Source organism: Coptis chinensis, chromosome 8, assembly GCF_015680905.1.
Source record: "Coptis chinensis isolate HL-2020 chromosome 8, ASM1568090v1, whole genome shotgun sequence".
NCBI classification, from domain to species: Eukaryota; Viridiplantae; Streptophyta; class Magnoliopsida; order Ranunculales; family Ranunculaceae; genus Coptis; species Coptis chinensis.
In genome coordinates this window covers 94,660,582-94,681,097 of record NC_141463.1, presented here as the reverse complement: position 1 = coordinate 94,681,097, position 20,516 = coordinate 94,660,582, and the positions used below count along the sequence as shown (strand labels likewise).

The 20,516-nt window shown below is 38.0% G+C and overlaps 3 protein-coding genes across 3 annotated transcripts; all 3 read right to left on the bottom strand.

The window, feature by feature from the left end:
* Positions 1–977: 977 nt before the first annotated feature.
* On the bottom strand, positions 978–4,405 carry LOC147484640 (putative receptor-like protein kinase At3g47110). Its single transcript, XM_086577000.1, has 2 exons — positions 1,591–4,405; positions 978–1,434 (listed from the first exon to the last, which is right to left on the bottom strand). The coding sequence occupies exons 1-2, from the start codon at positions 4,250–4,252 to the stop codon at positions 1,079–1,081; spliced, it is 3,018 nt and encodes a 1,005-aa protein (XP_086433126.1). The 5' UTR covers positions 4,253–4,405; the 3' UTR covers positions 978–1,078.
* Positions 4,406–5,294: 889 nt separating this feature from the next.
* LOC147484639 (uncharacterized) lies at positions 5,295–8,120 on the bottom strand. Its single transcript, XM_086581041.1, has 2 exons — positions 5,871–8,120; positions 5,295–5,750 (listed from the first exon to the last, which is right to left on the bottom strand). The coding sequence occupies exons 1-2, from the start codon at positions 7,999–8,001 to the stop codon at positions 5,383–5,385; spliced, it is 2,499 nt and encodes an 832-aa protein (XP_086437167.1). The 5' UTR covers positions 8,002–8,120; the 3' UTR covers positions 5,295–5,382.
* Positions 8,121–10,368: 2,248 nt separating this feature from the next.
* LOC147484638 (putative receptor-like protein kinase At3g47110) lies at positions 10,369–19,968 on the bottom strand. The gene is made up of 6 exons (XM_086579783.1): positions 17,240–19,968; positions 16,758–17,107; positions 15,441–15,507; positions 12,656–13,644; positions 11,052–12,267; positions 10,369–10,917 (listed from the first exon to the last, which is right to left on the bottom strand). The coding sequence occupies exons 1-6, from the start codon at positions 19,890–19,892 to the stop codon at positions 10,553–10,555; spliced, it is 5,640 nt and encodes a 1,879-aa protein (XP_086435909.1). The 5' UTR covers positions 19,893–19,968; the 3' UTR covers positions 10,369–10,552.
* Positions 19,969–20,516: the final 548 nt, after the last annotated feature.

The following is a 20,516-nucleotide window of genomic DNA, read 5'->3' as shown; positions in this document are numbered from 1 at the left end:
GGGTAACATGTGGTTCCATATTCTAGTCAAATTGAACTATTAATTTCTAAAAAAAAATTACAGGAGTCTTAGGACTACTAAATATTTATAACTGACTCCTCTACCCTAATTTTCTGTATGAGAATATTTCATAGTAACATAAGATTTTTTTTTTATTATTATTATTTATTAATAGGCCACTTGCTGACTGATGGGCGATGGCAGTTGCAGCCTCAGAAAAACATAGTTTGTGGGAGTTTTAAGTCTGTGTGGTGCAATTTTCAAATTCATATGTTTCTTTTACTGGATCCGATCGATCTCTGCCAAATGTATCCAATCCTTGCCATAAGCCAACAAAGTCGGTCATTAACTGAAGTTCAGAACTTCAGAGACACAGTAACACTGGCAAACCCACTGGATGTTTCAGACAATCATTTGAAAAACAACCAAGCACTTATCATATGCTAATTAGCATGGCCATGTTTGGCTTGTTTTGCATTTTTGTTTGTAAACCCCTCTATGCTCATCTCTAGTGTATAACAACAATCAGTGTGTACTTCAGAAATCAGAATCAGTTGACCGAAATCCAGGAGTGCTTGAATTTAATAGTGATAGTAGGGGTTGTGTGTTCGATGAGGGGTACAGCAAATGGATTGTAAATCAATATATGTGTCCTGAGCACTGCCGTGGATCCTACTGGTTGTAATTTTCTGCGCGAGTAAATGGTACCTAGTGCGAATTTACTCCATTAAGGTCTTAAAACTTTTATCTTACTGAATTCATAATTTAATAATGACAAAGTTTTCAGTATATGACTTCAAGATTTCTTTTTATTCTTCTTTTTTCACTAGAAACACAAGGATGTATAGCTGTTCGTTATTTTCTTTTTCTTCCAAGGAGAGAAGATTTCTATTCACTTTAATATCTTTATTTTTGACTGACCGGATTAAATTGGTAATCAGCCTATATACTCTGAGCCTCTGAGGAAATTGGACAACTTCACCTGAACATAACTATTTGATGGAATTTTCCCTCAATAAACGTAGGCCTTATATGAATGTCAAGATACAATGAGCAGAGTTTCACACTTTCACCTCCGTTAATTACTCCAACCTGAAATAAAAACTTCTTTTATCGAATGCAGCTCCCTGAGAACATCCTGAATGTCCATTCTGTCAATCATTAGTTCCTCTGAACATGCTACTCCGATTCTCATCACAGAACATACACATTCTTTCATCCGATTTAATGAATTGGCATCTTCTTCAGATAGCAAGCGCATATCCATGATGTCCAACACCCGGTCAGGTAAAGCCATCTTACAAAACACATGAAGGCTGAGTCCATCATTGAACATGTCATCTGTTGGTCTCTTTCCTGTGAACATCTCTAGCAAAAGTACACCAAAACTATACACATCCCCTTGTGTAGAAACATCCACTCCCATCCCATACTCTGCAGTTCATTCATTGACTTGTTAAGTATATAATATTTGTATGGTTGATAATTTAAATTGTGTCATGCATAATTTAAGGCCTAGCTTGTTAGAAGTTATAACAATCTTGAGAAATTTTCCTGCGGAGAAAAATTATGATAGTAAATTGAAAGTACCTGGAGGAATGTAGCCAATAGTTCCTCTTATGCCGATTGATTTGCTGTCGTTGATGGAAGTACTGTGGCTCTTGGAAATAAATTTCGCTAAGCCAAAGTCACATACACGAGCAGTCATGTCATCGGCCAGAAGAACATTGCTTGACTTCAGATCACAGTGAACAATGGATTCTTCGCAATGATTATGTAGATAATCCAAAGCACATGCAACGTCGATTGCGAGGTTTAGTCTTTGATTAAGGTTCAAACTTCTGGGTAAATCTTGTCCATTTGAGCTGGGATACAACCAACTTTCTAGACTTCCATTCTGCATGAACTCAAAAACAAGAGCCTTAAAATCATTACCACGAGAATCCACACTTGAGCAAACAGTTAAGATTTTGAGTAAATTTCGATGTCGAATAACTCTCAGGGCTTCACATTCAGCCAAGAAGCCCTTGGAAGCTTTATGTTCTGTGAGGTTGAGTACTTTCACAGCAATTGGACCTTCATCAGGTCGAAGAATTCCTTCGTACACATATCCATGACTTCCCATACCTATCAAATTTTCTGAAGAAAAGCCACCCGTTGCTTTATGAAGATCATTGTAAGTAACCCTTCTAAGGTCCACCATATACTGTTCAGTAGCACCTTTTGCCTTGGGCTTTTTCCTTAAATAGTAGATTGTAAGGAACATTGCCACAGTGAATGATGAAGTAATAAGAACACCAAGTGATATCTTTAAGGCAAAAGAATTTTCATGTTTCTTAGACTTTTGGATTTTGCACTTAGGTAACTTAAGTTCTGGAATGCCTCCACATAACTTGTTGTTTCCAACAATTGAAATTGCAGTTGCATTTCCAAAGATTCCTGTTATTGGTACCTCACCATCAAGGTTATTGAAAGATAGGTTTAAACTTTGTAAAACTGAGAGCTTCTCCAATTCTTTCGGAATTTCTCCAGTTATGTTGTTGCCTGAAATATCCAAAACTCGAAGGCCTTTTAAAGAACCGAGTGAAAACGGAAGAGCTCCTTGAAGGAAATTGTATTGAAGAAAAAGATATTCCAAACTGTCACAACTACCAAGTGTGACAGGAACTTCTGCCGACATTTTGTTCTCAGATACATCCAAGTAACCAAGATTTTTCAAGTTACCTACTTCCAATGGTATGGAACCACTCAACGAATTGTGTCCCAAGTTAAGGTAAAGCAATTGCAAGGATAGACTAATCTTTGGTTCTAGAATGGTGCCTGAGAAATTGTTATAGGAAAGGTCCAAAATCTGCATCTTTTGATTTCTGAGACTTAAAGCAATGTCCCCTTCTATGGAATTGTTATGCAAATCAAGATGGAACAATAGCGACAAATTCCTTAGGGAGGAAGGGATCCGTCCTGACAACTGGTTTGAATTTAGATCTAATTCTTCTAGGTTCTGAAGATCTCCAACGTTGGTGGGAATACTACCAGTGAATAAGTTAGAACTCAAATCCAAATCAATCAAACTTCTTATATTCCCAATTTCATTAGGAATATTTCCAGAAATTTGATTCTGTCCTATATACATTGTTGTAAGTTGCTTTGAGAAATTAGCAATTGAAACTGGTAATGTACCTCCAAACTGGTTAATTGCAATACTGAAACCTTGTAAATTACTACAATTGGTGAGAGAAGTAAGGAAGTCCAAATCACCAGGTTTCCCACTTCCGAGATTACTTTGACCCATAGCTAGTAATCTAAGACCCTTTAAGTTTCCTATATTCAGAGGAACTTTTCCACTAAAGTGGTTAATACCAATATCAAGTACACTAAGCCCTGAAACATTGAACAAAGATGCTGGAATTGGTCCGGAAAACTGGTTCATCCCAACTAAAAAACGTTGAAGATTAGGAAGACTGAGACCAATATCATCGGGTAGATTCCCAGTTAGTTGATTATCTTCGACGCTAAATGTTACTAAAGTTGAGAGATTATACAACGAGGGAGGGATCTCACCAGATAATTTGTTAGACTCCAGTGCAAGGTTCATGATGCTTTTCAATTGGTCTAGAGTACTTGGAATACTCCCAACCAAACTATTTCGAGATAAATGAAGAACTTTAAGAGATGTAAGGTTTCCCAAGGAAGGTGGTATACTACCTTCTAGCTTGTTAACCTCAAGAGTAAAATTGACAAGTTTTGAAAGAGAACCAAGTTCCATGGGTATCTTTCCAGCAAGATTATTGCTACTTAGAAAGAGACTTCTGAGGTTGGAGCATAAGGAAATACTTGCTGGAATTTCCCCTACCAAAGAATTGTTACTTAGAACAAGATATTCTAGTCTAAACAACTTACCAAAATCTGGAGGAATCTCGCCTTGGAAACTGTTGTTTTCGAGGACTAGTTTCCTCAAAAAAGAGAGGTTTCCAATATGGGGAGATAGTATTCCCATGAGACCTTTACCTCGAAGTGTCAAGGCTGTCACCCTTTCATGTCTAGGACTGCATTGAACTCCTTCCCACTCACAGAAAGGGTTAGAATCATTCCACGAACTCATAACCATGAAAGGGTCTTGAGTTTGAGATTTGAATGCTAGTAAGGCAAGTTTATCTGTTTCATTTCCTAAGAAGTTGGCAGTGGACACTATTGGTGATGAGATGCAAAACAGAAGGATGGCATGTAAAACAGAGAAACTGAACACACTCATTACTGAAAATGTAGAGTGATTTAAACAAATTAGTCTTTGAAGCTTTATATAGACAGAATATGTCAAAAGCCTAAATGCAAAGCCAAAAGCCTAAAATCATAGGTAGGACTTAGGAGCAGGACAGATTGGCAAAAGACATATTTAAAAAGTGAATGAGAAAGAAGTTTTAAGATGTGGATGATTAGTGCGCGTCAAAGACCTTAATAAAGATCCATGAGTGTTGACTCTTAAAGCCGATATACGTTCACAATCAGTACACGGCAAAGACTAAAGAATAATGCCGCCTACATTAGTGATGCAATTCATGAATGCCTTACACATTGGAGAAGTTCTCACTGGTTTTCTATATCTATCCACTTAATTGTCAAAAGATTATATCCATGTGAAATTCATCTTAAAAAAATGCACTTCATTTCCACTTCGTGTATTTGCATCTTAATTATTCCCAACGCCTAACACGATAGCCATTAATTAAAGGTAAACTATAGAACTGTTCAAAGAGTATAACTTCAATGGACTCAGTAGAGCCTTGTATCTCCGAAATCACATGAAGAAATTAGTTCCTGATACTTGGGGAGAACAACCTTACCTAACATAGATTGTGAAATCAATAAACCAGATAATTTAGAAATTAATAACCTTTGATACCAAATCTACCTCACAATTTTTCTGTAAATTTTAGGCGATTTAAAATTTTTAATCATACACCGGATTCTTGAGTCTTGACTATTTGTCGGTGTTAAAAGGCTTGGGGGCGGTTATGGGCTTAAAAATTTAACGTGGTAGAAGTTCACTAAAATGTTAAGGCCCAGCCCAACCCTCAAAGCCCGAGGGCTGGTCCTGCCCTGCCCGGCCCATTTGTTTCTCATAAATTTACACAAGAAGTATCTAATTGTTGTTTTGTTATCCCAAACCATGTTTATATTGATATGAGATATGGTGATTGTGTGGGGTGCATTATTTAAGTTGCCAAACTGATTTAGCAATAGCGAGAAACCGGGACCTATGTATAAGAGGAACCGTTCATATACATTCACGTACGAGTATTTAACCTTGCATCATAATAATAATATAAAAATTTACATTCTGGTACATGTATTCACATAATATGAAGGGTTTCATCTTAGTCACTAGTAGTTTATACAAGAAAGAAAAACTTTTTTGATGGAATGCATCTCGTTCAGAACATCTTGAATATCCATTCTTTCAGTAAGTAGTTCCTCTGAACATTTTACTCCGATTCTCATTACAGAACTCAAGCATTCTGTCAAATGATTTGTCACATTTGGAGCTTTGCTTTGAGTTTCTTCAGATAGCAAGCGCATATCCATGACTTCTAGCAACTTGTGAGGTAAAGCCATTTTACAAAACAGGTGAAGGCTGAATCCATCCTTGAACATGTCATCAGTTGGTCTCTTTGCTGTGAACATTTCTAGCAAAAGTACACCGTAACTGTACACATCCCCTTGTGTTGACACCTCTGTACCCATGCCATACTCTGCAATTCATTCATAGATTTGTCATGCATAAGATGTCGAGTTAGTTGGGTGATAATTCATGACCATGATACGAAATGAACTTGCGGAGAACATACTTTATCTAATGAGATTTAACATACCTGGAGGAATGTAGCCAATAGTCCCTCTTATAGCGATCGAATTACTTTCAGTGTTGTTGGAAGTACTAGTACTCTTGGAGAGAAACTTCGCTAATCCAAAGTCACCAACGTGGGCGGTCATGTCATTGCTAAGAAGTACATTACTGGACTTCAGGTCACAATGAACAATAGGCCTTTCGCATTGATTATGTAGGTAATCCAAAGCAGATGCAACATCGATTGCTATGTTTAACCTTTCGTAAAAGTTCAAGAATCTTGGTAGATCTTGTTCATTTGAACTTGGGTGCAACCAGCTTTCTAGACTTCCATTGGGCATGAACTCAAAAACAAGAGCCTTAAATTCATTACCTCTGAAATCTGCACTTGAGCAAACAGTTAAAATCTTGAGTAGATTTCGATGTCGGACTGTCCTCAGGGCTTCGCACTCAGCTATGAAACTCTTGGATGCTCTACGTTCCAATAGGTTGAATACCTTCACGGCAATAGGTTCTTCATCTTGCGAGAGTATTCCTTTGTATACAGAGCCATAGCCACCCATACCAATCAGATTAGCTGAAGAAAAGCCATTGGTTGCTTTATGAAGATCATTGTACGAAACTCTCACAACACCCTGAACTTGCTCTGTTGGTGGTTTTGCTTTGGGTTTTTTATTCCAATAGATAACAAGGAACAATACCACCAGAAACAGTGATGGAATCAGTACTCCCAGTGTCACCTTTAAAGCAAGAGAAACTTCTTTTTTCGAAGACTTTGGGATGATGCATTTAGGTAACTGTAGAGTAGGAACGCCCCCACATAGCTTGTAGTTTCCAGCAATTGAAATTGCAGTCGCATTTTGAAAAATTCCATTTTGTGGTACCTCACCCTCTATGTTATTGAAAGATAGGTTTAAACTTTGTAAACGTAGGTTCTCCAATTCTTTCGGAATCATTCCAGTTATGTTGTTGCGTGAAACATCCAAAACTTGGAGGCCTTGCAAATAACTGAGCGAGTGTGGAAGAGCTCCTTGGAAGAAATTACCTTGTAAATAGAGATTTTCCAAACTCGAACAACCACCAATTGTGCTAGGAATTTCACCCGCCATCTTGTTCTCCGAAACGTTCATGTATTCCAAACTTTTCAGGCTACCCAACTCCGAAGGTATGGAGCCAATCAACGAATTATGTGACAAATCAAGAATCTGTAAGCGTGAGGACAGACCAATCTCGTGTGGAATGATGCCTGAGAAGTTGTTATAGGAAAGATCCAACATTTGTAACATTTGATTGCCTAGACTTGAAGCAATGCTTCCTTCCAAGAAGTTGAATGACAAAGCAAGATCGAATAACTGAGACATGTTGTTCATGGAGGAAGGGATATGTCCTGATATCCGGTTACCAAATAGATACAATAATCCTAGGTTCTGAAGTTTCCCAATGCCCATTGGAATATTACCAGTGATAAAGTTATTATAAAACTTCAATAAAGTCAAGCTTTGGAGATTTCCAATTTCACTAGGAATGTTTCCAGATATTTGATTTTCATCCAAAGAAAAAAATTCAAGCTGGGTGGAGAAATTAGCTATAGTTGCAGGTAGCATACCACCAAATTGGTTGGCGCTTATACCAAGTTCTTGTAAGTTGGTACAATTGGTTAAGGAAGTAAGGAAGTCTAAATCTCCAGATTTTCCACTTCCAAGCTTGTTTTCTTGCAAAACTAGAATTGTAAGGCCCTTTAGATTTCCCATGTTCAGAGGAACTGGTCCAGTAAATTGGTTATAACCCATATCAAACTGTTCAAGTCCTGAAGCATTAGTAAAAGAAGCAGGAATGGGGCCAGAAAATTTGTTTCCCTCGATGAAAAAGATTTTAAGATTTGGAAGAAGGAGATCGAAATCAGTGGGAAGGTACCCACTAAGTTCGTTAATTTCAATGGAAATAGTTTCCAGAGAATGGTTATAAAGGTTTGGAGGAAACATACCAGACAACATACACTGACCGAGTGCAAGTTTCTTGAGACTTCTTAATTGGTCTAGAGTACTTGGAATACTACCACCCAAACTATTCTGAGATAATTGAAGAACTTCAAGAGAGGTAAGGTTCCCAAAAGAAGGTGGGATAACCCCAGTTAGATTGTTTTGCCTGAAGGTCATTTCAACCAGCTTCAAAAGAGATATTCACTGGAATATTTCCTGCCAAAGAATTGTTACTCAAAACAAGATCTTCTAGTCTGAACAAATGACCAATTTCCTTAGGAATTTCACCATGGAAGCCGTTGTTCTGTAGGACTAGTGTCTTCAAGAAAGAGAGGTTTCCAATGTGTGTAGATATTGGTCCTACTAAACCTTTGGAAGCAAGGTTCAAGACTGTCACTCGTTGATGTCTGTTACTGCATGTAACTCCTTCCCAGTCACAAAAATGGTTAGAATCATTCCATGAACTCGTAACGTTATAGAGGTCCCCTGTTATTTGAGATTTAAAGGCGAGTAAGGCAAGCCGATCTGTTTCATTTCCTATGAAGTTGGCTTTTGACAATCTCAGTACAGCTAAAGAAATAGACCAGAGAAGGGTGGCATGTAAGAGAGGGAAACTAAACACACTCATCATCACTTAAAATAGACAGATGATCTCCAAACAGGGAGAGAAAGTTCTATTGGAAAAAGAAGTTCAATGAAGTTAACTAAAAGGACGGCACAGGTGCTATTTGTAGTTTTCCAAGAACAGCATTCCCTGTTCCCTATAGTCTATATTGGCTTCCGATCGATTGACTTGTGCACCTTTTTTTATATGATTAGAACTAACCCACATGGACCAGCACAGAACAAACCTCCGAAGTCAATTCTGATTGGTGTATTGTATTAAAATAATAAGTTAAAATCTCTCTCTTCTCTCTCCTCTCTCCTCACCAGCCAATCACAGCTGACTTCTGAAGTCTTTTTATGTGCTGGATCATGTGTTACAGTCGCCCCTTTTTATATGGATTCATTTCCTTGGAAGTTACATTTTCATTGGTGGGGAGGGCCGAGGGGCCATGGTGGGGCTAACTATCCTAGCATCCAGCTTGTAATTGTCCTACAAGTGATGTCACTCTTCTTGGTGGGGAAACAAGACATGGCCTGGTTTCCCATAGCTTACTTCAAATTAGAAAAATCTTCAGACCAGGCAACTTCTCTCCGGACTCTCCCCATATATGCATGAGAAACTTCCAGTGAATACATGGAAAGACCACTTCTGTGACTCAAGGTGCACAGGCCATTAAAGTCATTAATAGGCATACACTAAATATTCTTATTTGGGTATATATTCTTATATTTCTGCTCTGTTCCTCAACCAGCCATATATGCCATGCCCATATCCCTTCTTTTCTTCAGTTCACTACATACTCCCTACTCAACAAACTCCCAAGTCAAGAAAGTTGATTAGCCATTTGCCAAAATATTTTACAGTACACCCCAAGACACTTCTGAAAGAATCATGCAGCTCTTGCTATTTAGCTACAAGCATGTGCAAATCTCTAACACTATTGTCTCATATGATCATATCTACATGCCTGGGGTACGTGAGTGAAAAATACGCCCAAGGAAGAATTTCACCGATTAAGACTTCTGCTGTAATACACGATTATAAACGATAAGTTATGTTAAATGCATTTCAATGGAGGATGAGAAAACACGTCAAGGGCATCGGTAATCTGCTCTTAAGATCAAATTCAAAGAGTCCAATTTTGTTTGTAGTGTTTTCAGTTAAAAGTGGTATGTCAGCATTTAGACCATTTAATATGAGGGCCCTTAATTTGATCGATATGACGATATGGATGGCGAGTGAGAATTTAGTACCCAAATTTAATGAGGGCGGACAGTTCAGCATTTGAAAAAATCCGTTGGAAATTTTCAACATTTAGTTTCTCTGGTTCATGGAGCTACTACATCAGTCAACAGTTAGACCCACTTAAGTGAAGTAGATGCCAAAATCCTAAAAGAGTTGGCTGACTTTGGACACCGTTATTGTAAACAATGACATGGTTTGAAATTCCAATCCAGTCTAGAACTGCAGCATCCCACTCTATACCTCCTTCTACTCGTTCATCTTAGTTACCTTTGCAATAGTTATAGCAGTACGTCCTTAAATATGAAATTCTAGCTCTGTCGTGAAGTTTAATATGGAAGAATTACTAAAATAATATTTGAACGCTGTCAATTAGAAGCATCTCCGGAATCTGGAAGTAAACTCTACGTTAGAATTTGAATGCTTCAGAAGCTGCATGTAGATAGAAATGAACTCGATTCAGGGTATACCAATATATATACCACACACTGACACGCAATAGGTGTACATGGCCAATTATGCCTTACATAAGCCAAAATTTGCTCTGACGTCTTTGTACTTTGAATGGCCTATTGAACTTCTATTTTGAGAAGTATCTTGTCACAAAATTGAAATTCGATGCTCAAATTGAAAAAATAACATTAACATTGGCAACATTCTTCCCAATCATACGACTTCAGTAGGAAAATAACCAATTTTCTTGTCCAATTGATTTTCATTTGCTCCGATGAACTGAAAATGGAAGGAAAGTAAAGTAACTCGAGTCACATGACATTGGACACCCAGAAAAAAGAATAACAGGAATAGTGATAGGACTAATCATATTTAGAGTATCTAGAATACGAAAATCACACCTATATGAAACTTCATCTTTAGTCATCACTTCCTACCAGAGAGAAAATTTTCTTTGATTAAGTGCATCTCCTTGAGAACATCTTGAATCTCCATCCTCTCAGTCATTTGATCCTCTGAACATATTACTCCGATTCTCAGTATAGAAATAAGGTATTCTCTGATTCCATTTACTGAGTTGGCAGCTTTGGTACGACTTTCCTTGGTTATCAAGTGCATATCTATGATGTTCATGACCTCGTGAGGTAAAGCCATTTTAGAAAATTTAGGAAGGCTGAGACCATCCCTGAACATGTCATCCGTTGGTCTCTTCCCTGTGAACATTTCTAGCAAAAGTACACCGTAACTGTAAACATCCCCATATGTAGTCACCTCTGCTCCCATGGCATACTCTGGAATCCACCCAGTTATAGACTTGTTAAGCATAGAAATCAGATTTGAGTAAAAATTCAGATTGTGTTATGTACGTTTAAGATATATTTTTTGTTAGAAAATAATGAAATTACAATAGCTAATGAAAACATACCCGGAGGAATGTAGCCGATAGTTCCTCTCAGAGCAATCGAATTAGTATCATTTCTGTTGGAAGTCCTATTGTTCTTAGAAAGGAATTTTGCTAAGCCAAAGTCACATACATAAGCAGTCAAGTCATTGCCAAGAAGAACGTTGCTTGCCTTGAGATCACAATGCACGATAGGTCTTTCACATTGATTGTGAAGATAATCCAAAGCAGAAGCAATATCGATTGCTATATTTAGTCTTTGGTGAAAGTTTAACCGTTCTGGCTGCATTTGTCCATCTGAACTTGGATGCAACCAACTTTCTAGACTTCCCTTAGGCATGAATGTAAAAACGAGGGCTTTGAAATCATTACCATTGAAATCTACACTAGAGCAAACTGTTATGATATTGAGAAGATTTCGATGTCGAACTCCTCTCAATGCTTCACATTCCACCATGAAACTCTTGGAAGCTCCATGTTCCCTGAGGTTAAGTACCTTCACTGCAATAGGATCTTCATTTGGACGAAGAATTCCTTTGTAGACAGATCCATAACTTCCCATACCAACCAAATTTGCAGAAGAAAATCCATCTGTTGCTTTATGGAGATCATTGTAAGAAACTCTCTTAAGATCTCCCAGTAATTGCTCAGGAAAATATTTTGTTTTTGGCTTTTTTCTCAAGCAGATTACAACGAACAATGCCACAAGCAATAGCGATGGTGCAAGTACACCAAGTATCACTTTCAACGAAAGAGGTATTCCATGTTTCTTAGAACTTTGATTGTAGCATATAGGTAACTGAAGTGCAGAAATGCCCCCACAGATCTTTTCATTTCCATCAACTGAAAATGCACTTGCATTTGAAAAGATTCCATCTATTGGTACCTCACCTTCAAGGTTATTGAAAGAAAGGTTTAGTTTCTGTAAGGCGAGGTTCTCTAATCCTTCAGGAATTTGACCAGTTATGTTGTTGCGTGAAACATCCATAACTTGAAGGCCTTTCAAAGTAGTAAGAGAATTGGGAAGGGGTCCTTGGAAAAAATTCCCCTGAATATAGAGGTACTCCAAACTTGAACAATCGCCCAGTTGGCTGGGTATTTCGCCAGACATTCTGTTCTCAGAAACATCTAAACCTTGAAGACTCTTCAAATTACCTACTTCGGTTGGTATGGACCCAATGAACGCATTATGTGACATATTAAGTGTAATGCGTAAGAGAAGATAGACCAATTTCTCGCCCTGGTATGGTGCCGGTAAAATTGTTATAAGAAAAGAGCAATGTTTGCATAGATTGAGCTAGACTTGGTGCAATAGTTCCTTCCAAAAATTGAGCGACATATCAAGAAAGAACAATTGTGGCAGGTTCCTTAGGGAGGAAGGGAGCTGTCCTGACAGTTGGTTTTCAAATAGATATAGCTTTTGTAGTTTTGTAGCTTTCCAATTGCCATGGGTATACTACCAGTCAAGGAGTTCCCATGCAAGTCTATAAGGGTTAAGTTTTGGAGATTTCCTATCTCCGGCGAATGTTTCCAGATAACCGATTAGCTCCTAGATACATTTCACTGAGTTGGTTTGGCAAATTACCAATTGAGAGTGGTATAGTACCTCCAAACTGATTGGTGCTGACAAGTAGAATTTGTAGACTGGTACAATTGGATAGAGAAGTGAAGAAATCTAAATCCCCAGATTTCTCACTTCCCAGACTGTTTCCTTGCATGCCCAAATAATTAAGATTTTGTAGATTTCCCACACTCAGAGGAACTTTTCCACTAAAATTGTTAAAACCCATATCAATCCTTATGAGTTGCGATGAATTGAATAAAGAACTAGGAATGGCTCCGGAAAATTCGTTGCCCCCCATTAAAAACAATCTAAGACTGGGAAGCACAAGGCCATTTGGAAGTTCCCCAGTAAGGTAATTCAACTCAATGGAAACAATTTCTAAAGTTGAGGTATTAAAAATGGAGGGAGGAAACAAGCCAGATAACTTACATTGACCAAGTGCAATAGCTTTGAGGCTTTTCAATTGTCCTAGAGTACTCGGGACACTTCCACCAAAATTATTAACAGACATAGAAAGAAATTGAAGAGATGTTAAGTTGCCCAAGGAAGGAGGGATACCACCAGTTAGCTTGTTAGAATGAAGAGTCAAGTTAACAAGCTTTGAAAGGGACCCAAGTTCCATAGGTATCTTACCAACAAGATTGTTTTCATTTAGAAAGAGTGCCATAAGGCTGGAACAGTTGGACATACTAACTGGTATTTCTCCTACTAAAGAATTAGCACTCACAAAGAGGTCTTTCAGCCTGAACAACTTACCAAACTCTGGAGGAATTTCACCATGGAAGCTGTTGTTGTAGAGGTTTAGTGTCCTCAAGAAAGAGAGGTTTCCAATCTGGGGAGATATGGTGCCGGCTAAAGCTTTGCTGCGAATTATCAAGGCGGTCACCCTTTGATGTCGCCTACTGCATCTAACTCCTTCCCACTCACAGAAATGGTAAGAACCGTTCCATGAACGCATAGCCTCGAAAGGGTCTTGGGTTATTTGAGATTTGAATGCTAGTAAGGCAAGCTTATCTGTTTCATTTCCTAAGATGTTGGCTGTGGACAATTTAACTGATAGAGAAATGCAACAGAGAAAGATTGAATGTAAGAGAAAAAATCTGAATACACTCATCATTGAACTTTTAAACTCAGGACAACTCTGTTGGAAAATCTACTTGTTGATTAAAAGACTACTTATATATTAAAGCTATAAAAGGTGAATGCTCCAAACTTTGTAGTTGTGCCTTGTGAAGACATGACTAGGGCTGAATAGGTTTCGATAACCCGATAACCGATCCGAACCAAACCGATAAAAAATAGTTTGGGTTGGATAATTTGATTTATTTTTACCGACCCGAAACTGAATCGAACCGATAAAATATTGATTTGGTTTTGGGTTTGCCCTCCACCGAACTGATATAAACCCGAACCGATAAGATGATATTTTAATAATATTTATGATTAATTTTGTATATGTTTATCAATTATGTGTTTGAAATTAATTTATTTAATTTAAGATTTAATTGATTTTATAGTTTTCGATTCGAGTCGGTTTGGATTCGGTTTGTAATATTTCTTACCAGTTCGTTTTGGTTTCGGATTCTCAATTTTCTTATCGGTTTGGTTTGGTTTAGATTCCTAACTTTATTATCGGTTTGGATTTGGATTTTCCAAAACTCGAACCAAACGGATCCATTGACAGCCCTAGATATAACATATTTCTAATTTGACTTTGTTGCTTGATATAACATATTTCTAATTAATTATTATTGCTAGGACATGACTACTTTGAAGTTTGAAATAGTTGTAATTTTAGTCAGTGCATCATATCATATAGGTCACATCTAATTTCTTTTCCGGTCCATGTCTTTTTTCTTTGGAAGACATGAAGTCACCGTCAGTTCTTTTTTCTGTTTTTAACTATTCCATGAACTCATGAAAACTAGAAAATTCGTGTAAAAAGCTGAAAAGGATTTGCTTGGTATAGTTTCTTGGCTTGGCCAGGCCAGTTGGCCGGTAGTTGATGGTTATGCTTAAAATACACTGCGTAATGCTATGCAAACTCGAGCAAAAACTCTGCTACATCACCAAAAATTTGAAATCAAAATTTAATCACATTATGCCATGACTTTGGCTGAAAGCTGAAAAGTTAGACCAACTTTGCTCTTGGAGAGTGGCCAACTTTGCTGCCGGCGTATGTGGCAGTAAAGGAGCTTCAATGAATATGGACAGCAGGTAATGGTGGGACAACAGGGTTCCATTTCTCTCTAGAATTGTGGACCTAGCTAAAAACCTGCTACAGCTTTCTGAAATGATGTATATAGGGTGTTTAAACTCTAGCAGAAATGTTTTTTTTTTTTTTTTTTTTTTTTTTTTTTGTAACCTTATTTTGTTATTAATGCATATTGTTGGAATCTTCATGTGTATTTCAAATACTTGTGTGTTGTTTAGTCCCACATTGGTGAACCACCACTAGGTAGTGAGGTATTTGAGGTGAACCTCTAACATAAGGGTGTGCCCTTAGGGTACAAAAGCTTTTGTGTTAGGAGGGAGGACTCACCCAAAGCCACACCCGCCCCGCACCGAGTCGAGTCGTGTCGTGGGCTTGGGCTTGGGCTGGTTTTCTAGTGGGTAGTGCCCTAAACTGGTTTTTTGGTGTTGCAGCATGTTTCGGTTTGCTAGAGTTCTACTCCAAGTTGGTTTTGTGAAACCGACTTTGTGAGGTTTCCTTCTCCCATCTGGTAACCGGATCACACCTCTATATAAACACTGCTGTGTCTATAGAGGGGATCATATACAGAGGCAGAGAGAGATAGAACTTCGTAGAGAGCGAGGAAATCGTCCCGGCTGCTACTATCTCCATAAACCAGCGTATTCAACCCTTTTCAGAAAGAGAGAGACAGAAACAGAAGTCGTGATACACCCTTCTCTTACCTACACAAAACAGATAAGTCTTTATTACTTCTATCTTCTTCTCTTCTCTTCTTCCCGTACCGCCAGAGAGTTATATTCTTTGCTTACAGAGGGTAGTCTATTACAGTCTAAAAGTTAGACTATCATTAACCATTGAATCCCGTGAGGAAGGCGCCCGGCTGTTTGCCTTTTCGCACCATTGGAAGGGGCTTAAATCTTTCCTTAAGGACAGCCTAATCCGCGCCTTGGTTATTACATGTTATTCTGTCCTTGTCTTCTATTGTTTTCTTTTATCTGCATACAACACATATCACCCAAGCCACAACAAAAAAGAAAATATTTTTTTATTGATATTAATCTGAACGAAAAAAGAAAAACAATAATGACTTTAGCTGAGATATTTTATAACAGGGCATGACAAAACTTAGATCAACATATTACTTCATTGCTTGTGTCAAGAAAAGTGTCGATTAATGAATGTGCAAAAAGTGAGTAACAGGGAACCACCATTTTCACATCTAGACCATGACTATGAAGTATGAACATTAGACATTAGTCAATATATGTAAACTAATATCAAATAAAAGTATCTTAAAGTCTTGAATTATATATGGTGCAAAGACGAGCAAGTCAACAAATTAAGCGTACACCAGTGTCCTGTTCTCTACTTTACATTCAACACTCCATTGCCAAATTTTCTATATACATAATTACATATTGTATGCTGTGTGCCAAGGGAAAAAATTTCTTCCCTTTGGGGTATACAAAATTGTAAACGATATGCTCAAAAAAAAAAATCAAGCTGATTAGGCAATGTGTGAATGACAGAGTATGCCGAATAGGTCGGCTGCTATTATATGCAAGGTGATTTTTGTAGTTTTTTTGTGCTTTTGCGAGTTAACGCTAGGGTGATTACTGAGACCTGACGATGGCAGGTTTACCAAGTTTACATCAAACCCGAATGCAGAAGAAAAGAAGATGATGTTTTGGATGGAGTGCATCTCCGGCATTGAGGACGTCTTCCATTTCCATTATCTCCTTTATTAGATCCACAGAACATGCTATTCCAATTCTCATTACGGGCCTCAAGCATTCTTAGAAGTTTCTATCTACCTATGTCCATCACCTGCTGAACATCAGTAGTCATGAAAGGTTGAGTTCATTCTTGCCTAGGACAGTGTTGGAGTCTGAAAGTGCACTTTGACCCATAAAACTGTGCATGAAGTACGATTCCATAAGAAAATTCATCTTTAGCTAGCTTTTATTCAAACCTGAATGCACAATTGTTTGATTGAATGCATCTCCTTGATGACATCTTTGATGTCCAGTCTTGCACTCATTAGTTCCTCTGAACATGCAACTCCTATTCTGATTATGGAACTCAAGCAATCTTTTACTGGACTTAGCTTGGAAGCTTCCTCTGGAGTTTCTTCAGATAGCAAGTGCATATCAATGATGTCCATCACTCTTTGAGGTAAAGCCATTTTAGAAAACATATGAAGGTTAACTCCATCTTTGAACATGCAATCGGTTGGTCTCTTTCCAGTGAACATCTCTAGCAAAAGTACGCCGTAACTGTAGACATCCCCTTGCTTTGACACCTCTGCACCCATTCCATACTCTGTCATATCCATAATAAAGTAGTTAGGCGTACAATCTTGATATGAGTGAAACGCAAGCTCTAAGGCATATAACAACATGCATTATCCAATGAAGGTACGGAAAATATTTTCTTAATAAATTGAAACCATACCTGGAGGAATGTACCCAATAGTTCCTCGTAAGGCAGCCGAAGTAGATTCATTTTTGTTGGAAGTGCTAGTGTGCTTTGAGAGAAATTTCGCTAATCCAAAGTCAGCAACATGGGCAGTCATGTCACTGCTTAGAAGAATATTACTCGACTTCAGATCACAATGAACGATAGGCCTTTCACAGTGGTTATGCAGGTAATCCAAAGCAGAAGCAACATCAATTGCAATATCTACTCTTTGGAAGAGGTTCAAAGTTCTCATTAGATCTTGTCCATTTGAACTTGGATGCAACCACCTTTCAAGACTTCCATTAGGCATAAATTCGAGAACAAGAGCCTTAAAATCCAGACTTGAGCAAACAGTTAAGATCTTGAGTATGTTTCGATGTCGAACTGCTCTCAAGGCTTCACATTCAGCCATGAAAGTTTTGGAAGCTCTATGTTCAACGAGGTTGAGTACCTTCACAGCAACAGAAGCTTCATCTTGCTGCAGAACTCCCCTGTAGACAGATCCGTACTTTCCCACACCGATCAAATTTCCTGAAGAAAAGCCATTTGTTGCTTTGCGAAGATCATTGTAAGAAACTCTCCTAAGATCTCCAGGAAGTTGTTCTTTAGGAGTCTTTCCCTTAGGCCTTTTCGTAAAAAAGATTACAAGAAACAAGGCCACAACCGATAATAATGGGAAAAGTACGCCAAATGTCACTTTTAAAGTAAGAGAAATTTTCGTTCTCTTAGACTTTTTGATGTTGCATTTCGGTAACTTGAGTTTAGGAATGCCTCCACAGAGGTTGTAGTTTCCTACAACTGAAACAGCCCTTCCATTTTGAAAGATCCCTTTGTTTGGTACCTCACCCTCAAGGTTATTGAAAGATAGGTTCAAACTTCGTAAGACTGAGAGCTTCTCTAATTCTTTAGGAATTTTTCCAGTTATGTTATTGCGGGAAATATCCAAAACCTGGAGGCCTTTTAAAGAACTAAGTGAAGAGGGAACAGGCCCTTGGAAAGAATTACCTTGAATATAGATGTACTCTAAACTCAGACAACTACCAAGCCCAGAAGGAATCTCTCCCGACAATTTGTTCTCCGATACATCTAAGCGTTGAAGGTTTTTCAGCTTATCCACTTCCGTTGGTATGGGCCCAATCAATGAGTTATTTGTTAAAGTAAGCGTAATTAAATTTGAAGATAAGCCAATCTCTTGTCTGGGTATCTCGCCAGTAAATTTGTTATAAGAAAGGTCCAACCTCTGTAAAAATTGATTGTCTAGACTTGAAGCAATGCTTCCTTCCAAGAAGTTGTATGACAAGTCAAGATAGAATAACTGAGACATGTTCCTTACAGAAGAAGGGATGTGTCCTGTTAGTTGGTTCCCACCTAGACTCAATTTTTGCAGGTTTTGCAAATTCCCAATTCCCATAGGAATACTACCAGTGAGATAGTTTGAATACAAATCCAAATAAATCAAGTTTTGGAGATTCACAATTTGAGTAGGAATGTTTCCTGATATTCGATTGTTATCTAGAAACAATAGACTGAGTTGGTTTGAGAAGTTAGCTATAGAGGAAGGTAGCATGCCTCCAAATTTGTTAATATTTATACCCAGTTGTTGTAGATTGCTACAGTTGGTTAGAGAATGAAGAAAATCTAAATCTCCAGATTTCCCATTTCCAAGATAGTTACTTCCTATAGTCAGTATTTTAAGACTCTTTAAGTTTCCCAGATTAAGAGGAACATCACCAGTGAATCGGTTACTACTTATATCAATCTGTTTGAGTTTTGAAGCATTGACTAAGGAAGAAGGAATGGGTCCAGAAAATTGGTTTGCTCCGATGAAAAGTAATACAAGATTGGGAAGAGTGTGACCGATATCTAGGGGAAGATTTCCACTTAGTTGGTTCCCTGGAACAGAAATAATTTCGAGGGTTGAAAGATTATAAAAAGAGTGAGGAATCATACCAGATAACTTATTGGAATCAAGTGAAATAAACTCCAGCCTTTTTAAGCGGTCTAGAGTCCCAGGAATACTTCCACCAAAATTGTTTCCAGCTACAGCAAGAGTTTGAAGAGATGTAAGGTTCCCTAAGAAAGGCGGGATGCCACCAGTTAGCTTGTTATTCTCAAGAATCAGTTCAACAAGATGTTGAAGAGACCCAAGTTCCATTGGGATTTTTCCAGCAACAGAGTTGTAACCAATATCGAGGTTTGTGAGTTTGGAACACAGAGAGATATTCTCTGGAATTTCTCCAACCAATGAATTCTCTCTCACATTTAGTACTTCTAGCCTAGACAAAAGACCGATTTCTTGAGGAATATCACCATGGAAACTGTTGTTATGGAGATCTATCGACCTCAAGAAAGAGAGATTTCCGATATGAGGTGATATGGATCCCCCTAGGCCTTTGGACGTAAGATTCAAGACTGTCACCCTTTCATGTCTACGACTGCATGCAACTCCTTCCCACTCACAAAAACGGTTAGAATCATTCCAAGAACTCGTAACCTTAAAGGGGTCATAAGTTATTTGTGATTTGAATGCAAGTAAGGCAAGTCTATCTGTTTCGTTTCCTAAGAATCTAGCTCTGGACAATCTCACTGGTAAAGAAATACAACATAGAAGCATAGAATGCAAGAGAAAATAGCTGAATGTTGTCATCAGATCACTCAAACACAGAAAGAGAGATGTACTGATTTGGAAGTGCACTGAAGACTGAAACAGTGTATAATTGTATATAAATCAGAATCCTTAAACTAAATAAGCAAATGTTGACTGATTTTATTAAGTCAACAGGTTAGGTGTAAGACGGTGTTTTGCTGAACTGGATTTCATATTTTCATTGAAATAGACTTCTCACTTGAATTCAGATGTGCATGTACACTGACTGGCAACTGATAATTTATATTGGTATTTGTGTGGTTGACGGTTAACCGGTCAAGTCCCATTCCTACACTTCACAATCAACTTATAAAAGACAGGAAAGTATCGTATCCTGCACGGCAAAACTTCATTTTGCTGAAACAATAAGGTGATTCGATTGGGCACTCATCAAATTGAATTGGGCAACCACTCAAAAAAAAAGAAATTTTACAAATTTGACATATTACAAGTTTGCCATCAAAGCCCAAGCCTAGCAACCAATTCAACCGGTATCGCCAAAACGAACCCTCCGATTCGTTTTATTTTTCTTTACACTCAAACGACTTTCGGCCAAGTCGTTTGAAATAGTGTACACTGCATCATTACGACACTATGCCGTTTGAAATTACTTTGAGTTTGAGT

Coding starts and splice junctions, on each gene's coding strand:
- LOC147484640 (XM_086577000.1), bottom strand. CDS start 4,252: ATGAGTGTGTTCAGTTTCTCTGTTTTACATGCCATCCTTCTGTTTTGC. Junction 1,435..1,590: donor TATTGGCTACATTCCTCCAG/GTACTTTCAATT, acceptor AATGAACTGCAG/AGTATGGGATGGGAGTGGAT.
- LOC147484638 (XM_086579783.1), bottom strand. CDS start 19,892: ATGACAACATTCAGCTATTTTCTCTTGCATTCTATGCTTCTATGTTGT. Junction 15,508..16,757: donor TCAAACAATTGTGCATTCAG/GTTTGAATAAAA, acceptor TGTTTTGTGTAG/GTAAGAGAAGGGTGTATCAC. Junction 13,645..15,440: donor GAAAAGGGTTGAATACGCTG/GTTTATGGAGAT, acceptor TTTCTCTATCAG/TTAAATTGTCCACAGCCAAC.
- LOC147484639 (XM_086581041.1), bottom strand. CDS start 8,001: ATGACCTTCAGGCAAAACAATCTAACTGGGGTTATCCCACCTTCTTTT. Junction 5,751..5,870: donor TATTGGCTACATTCCTCCAG/GTATGTTAAATC, acceptor AATGAATTGCAG/AGTATGGCATGGGTACAGAG.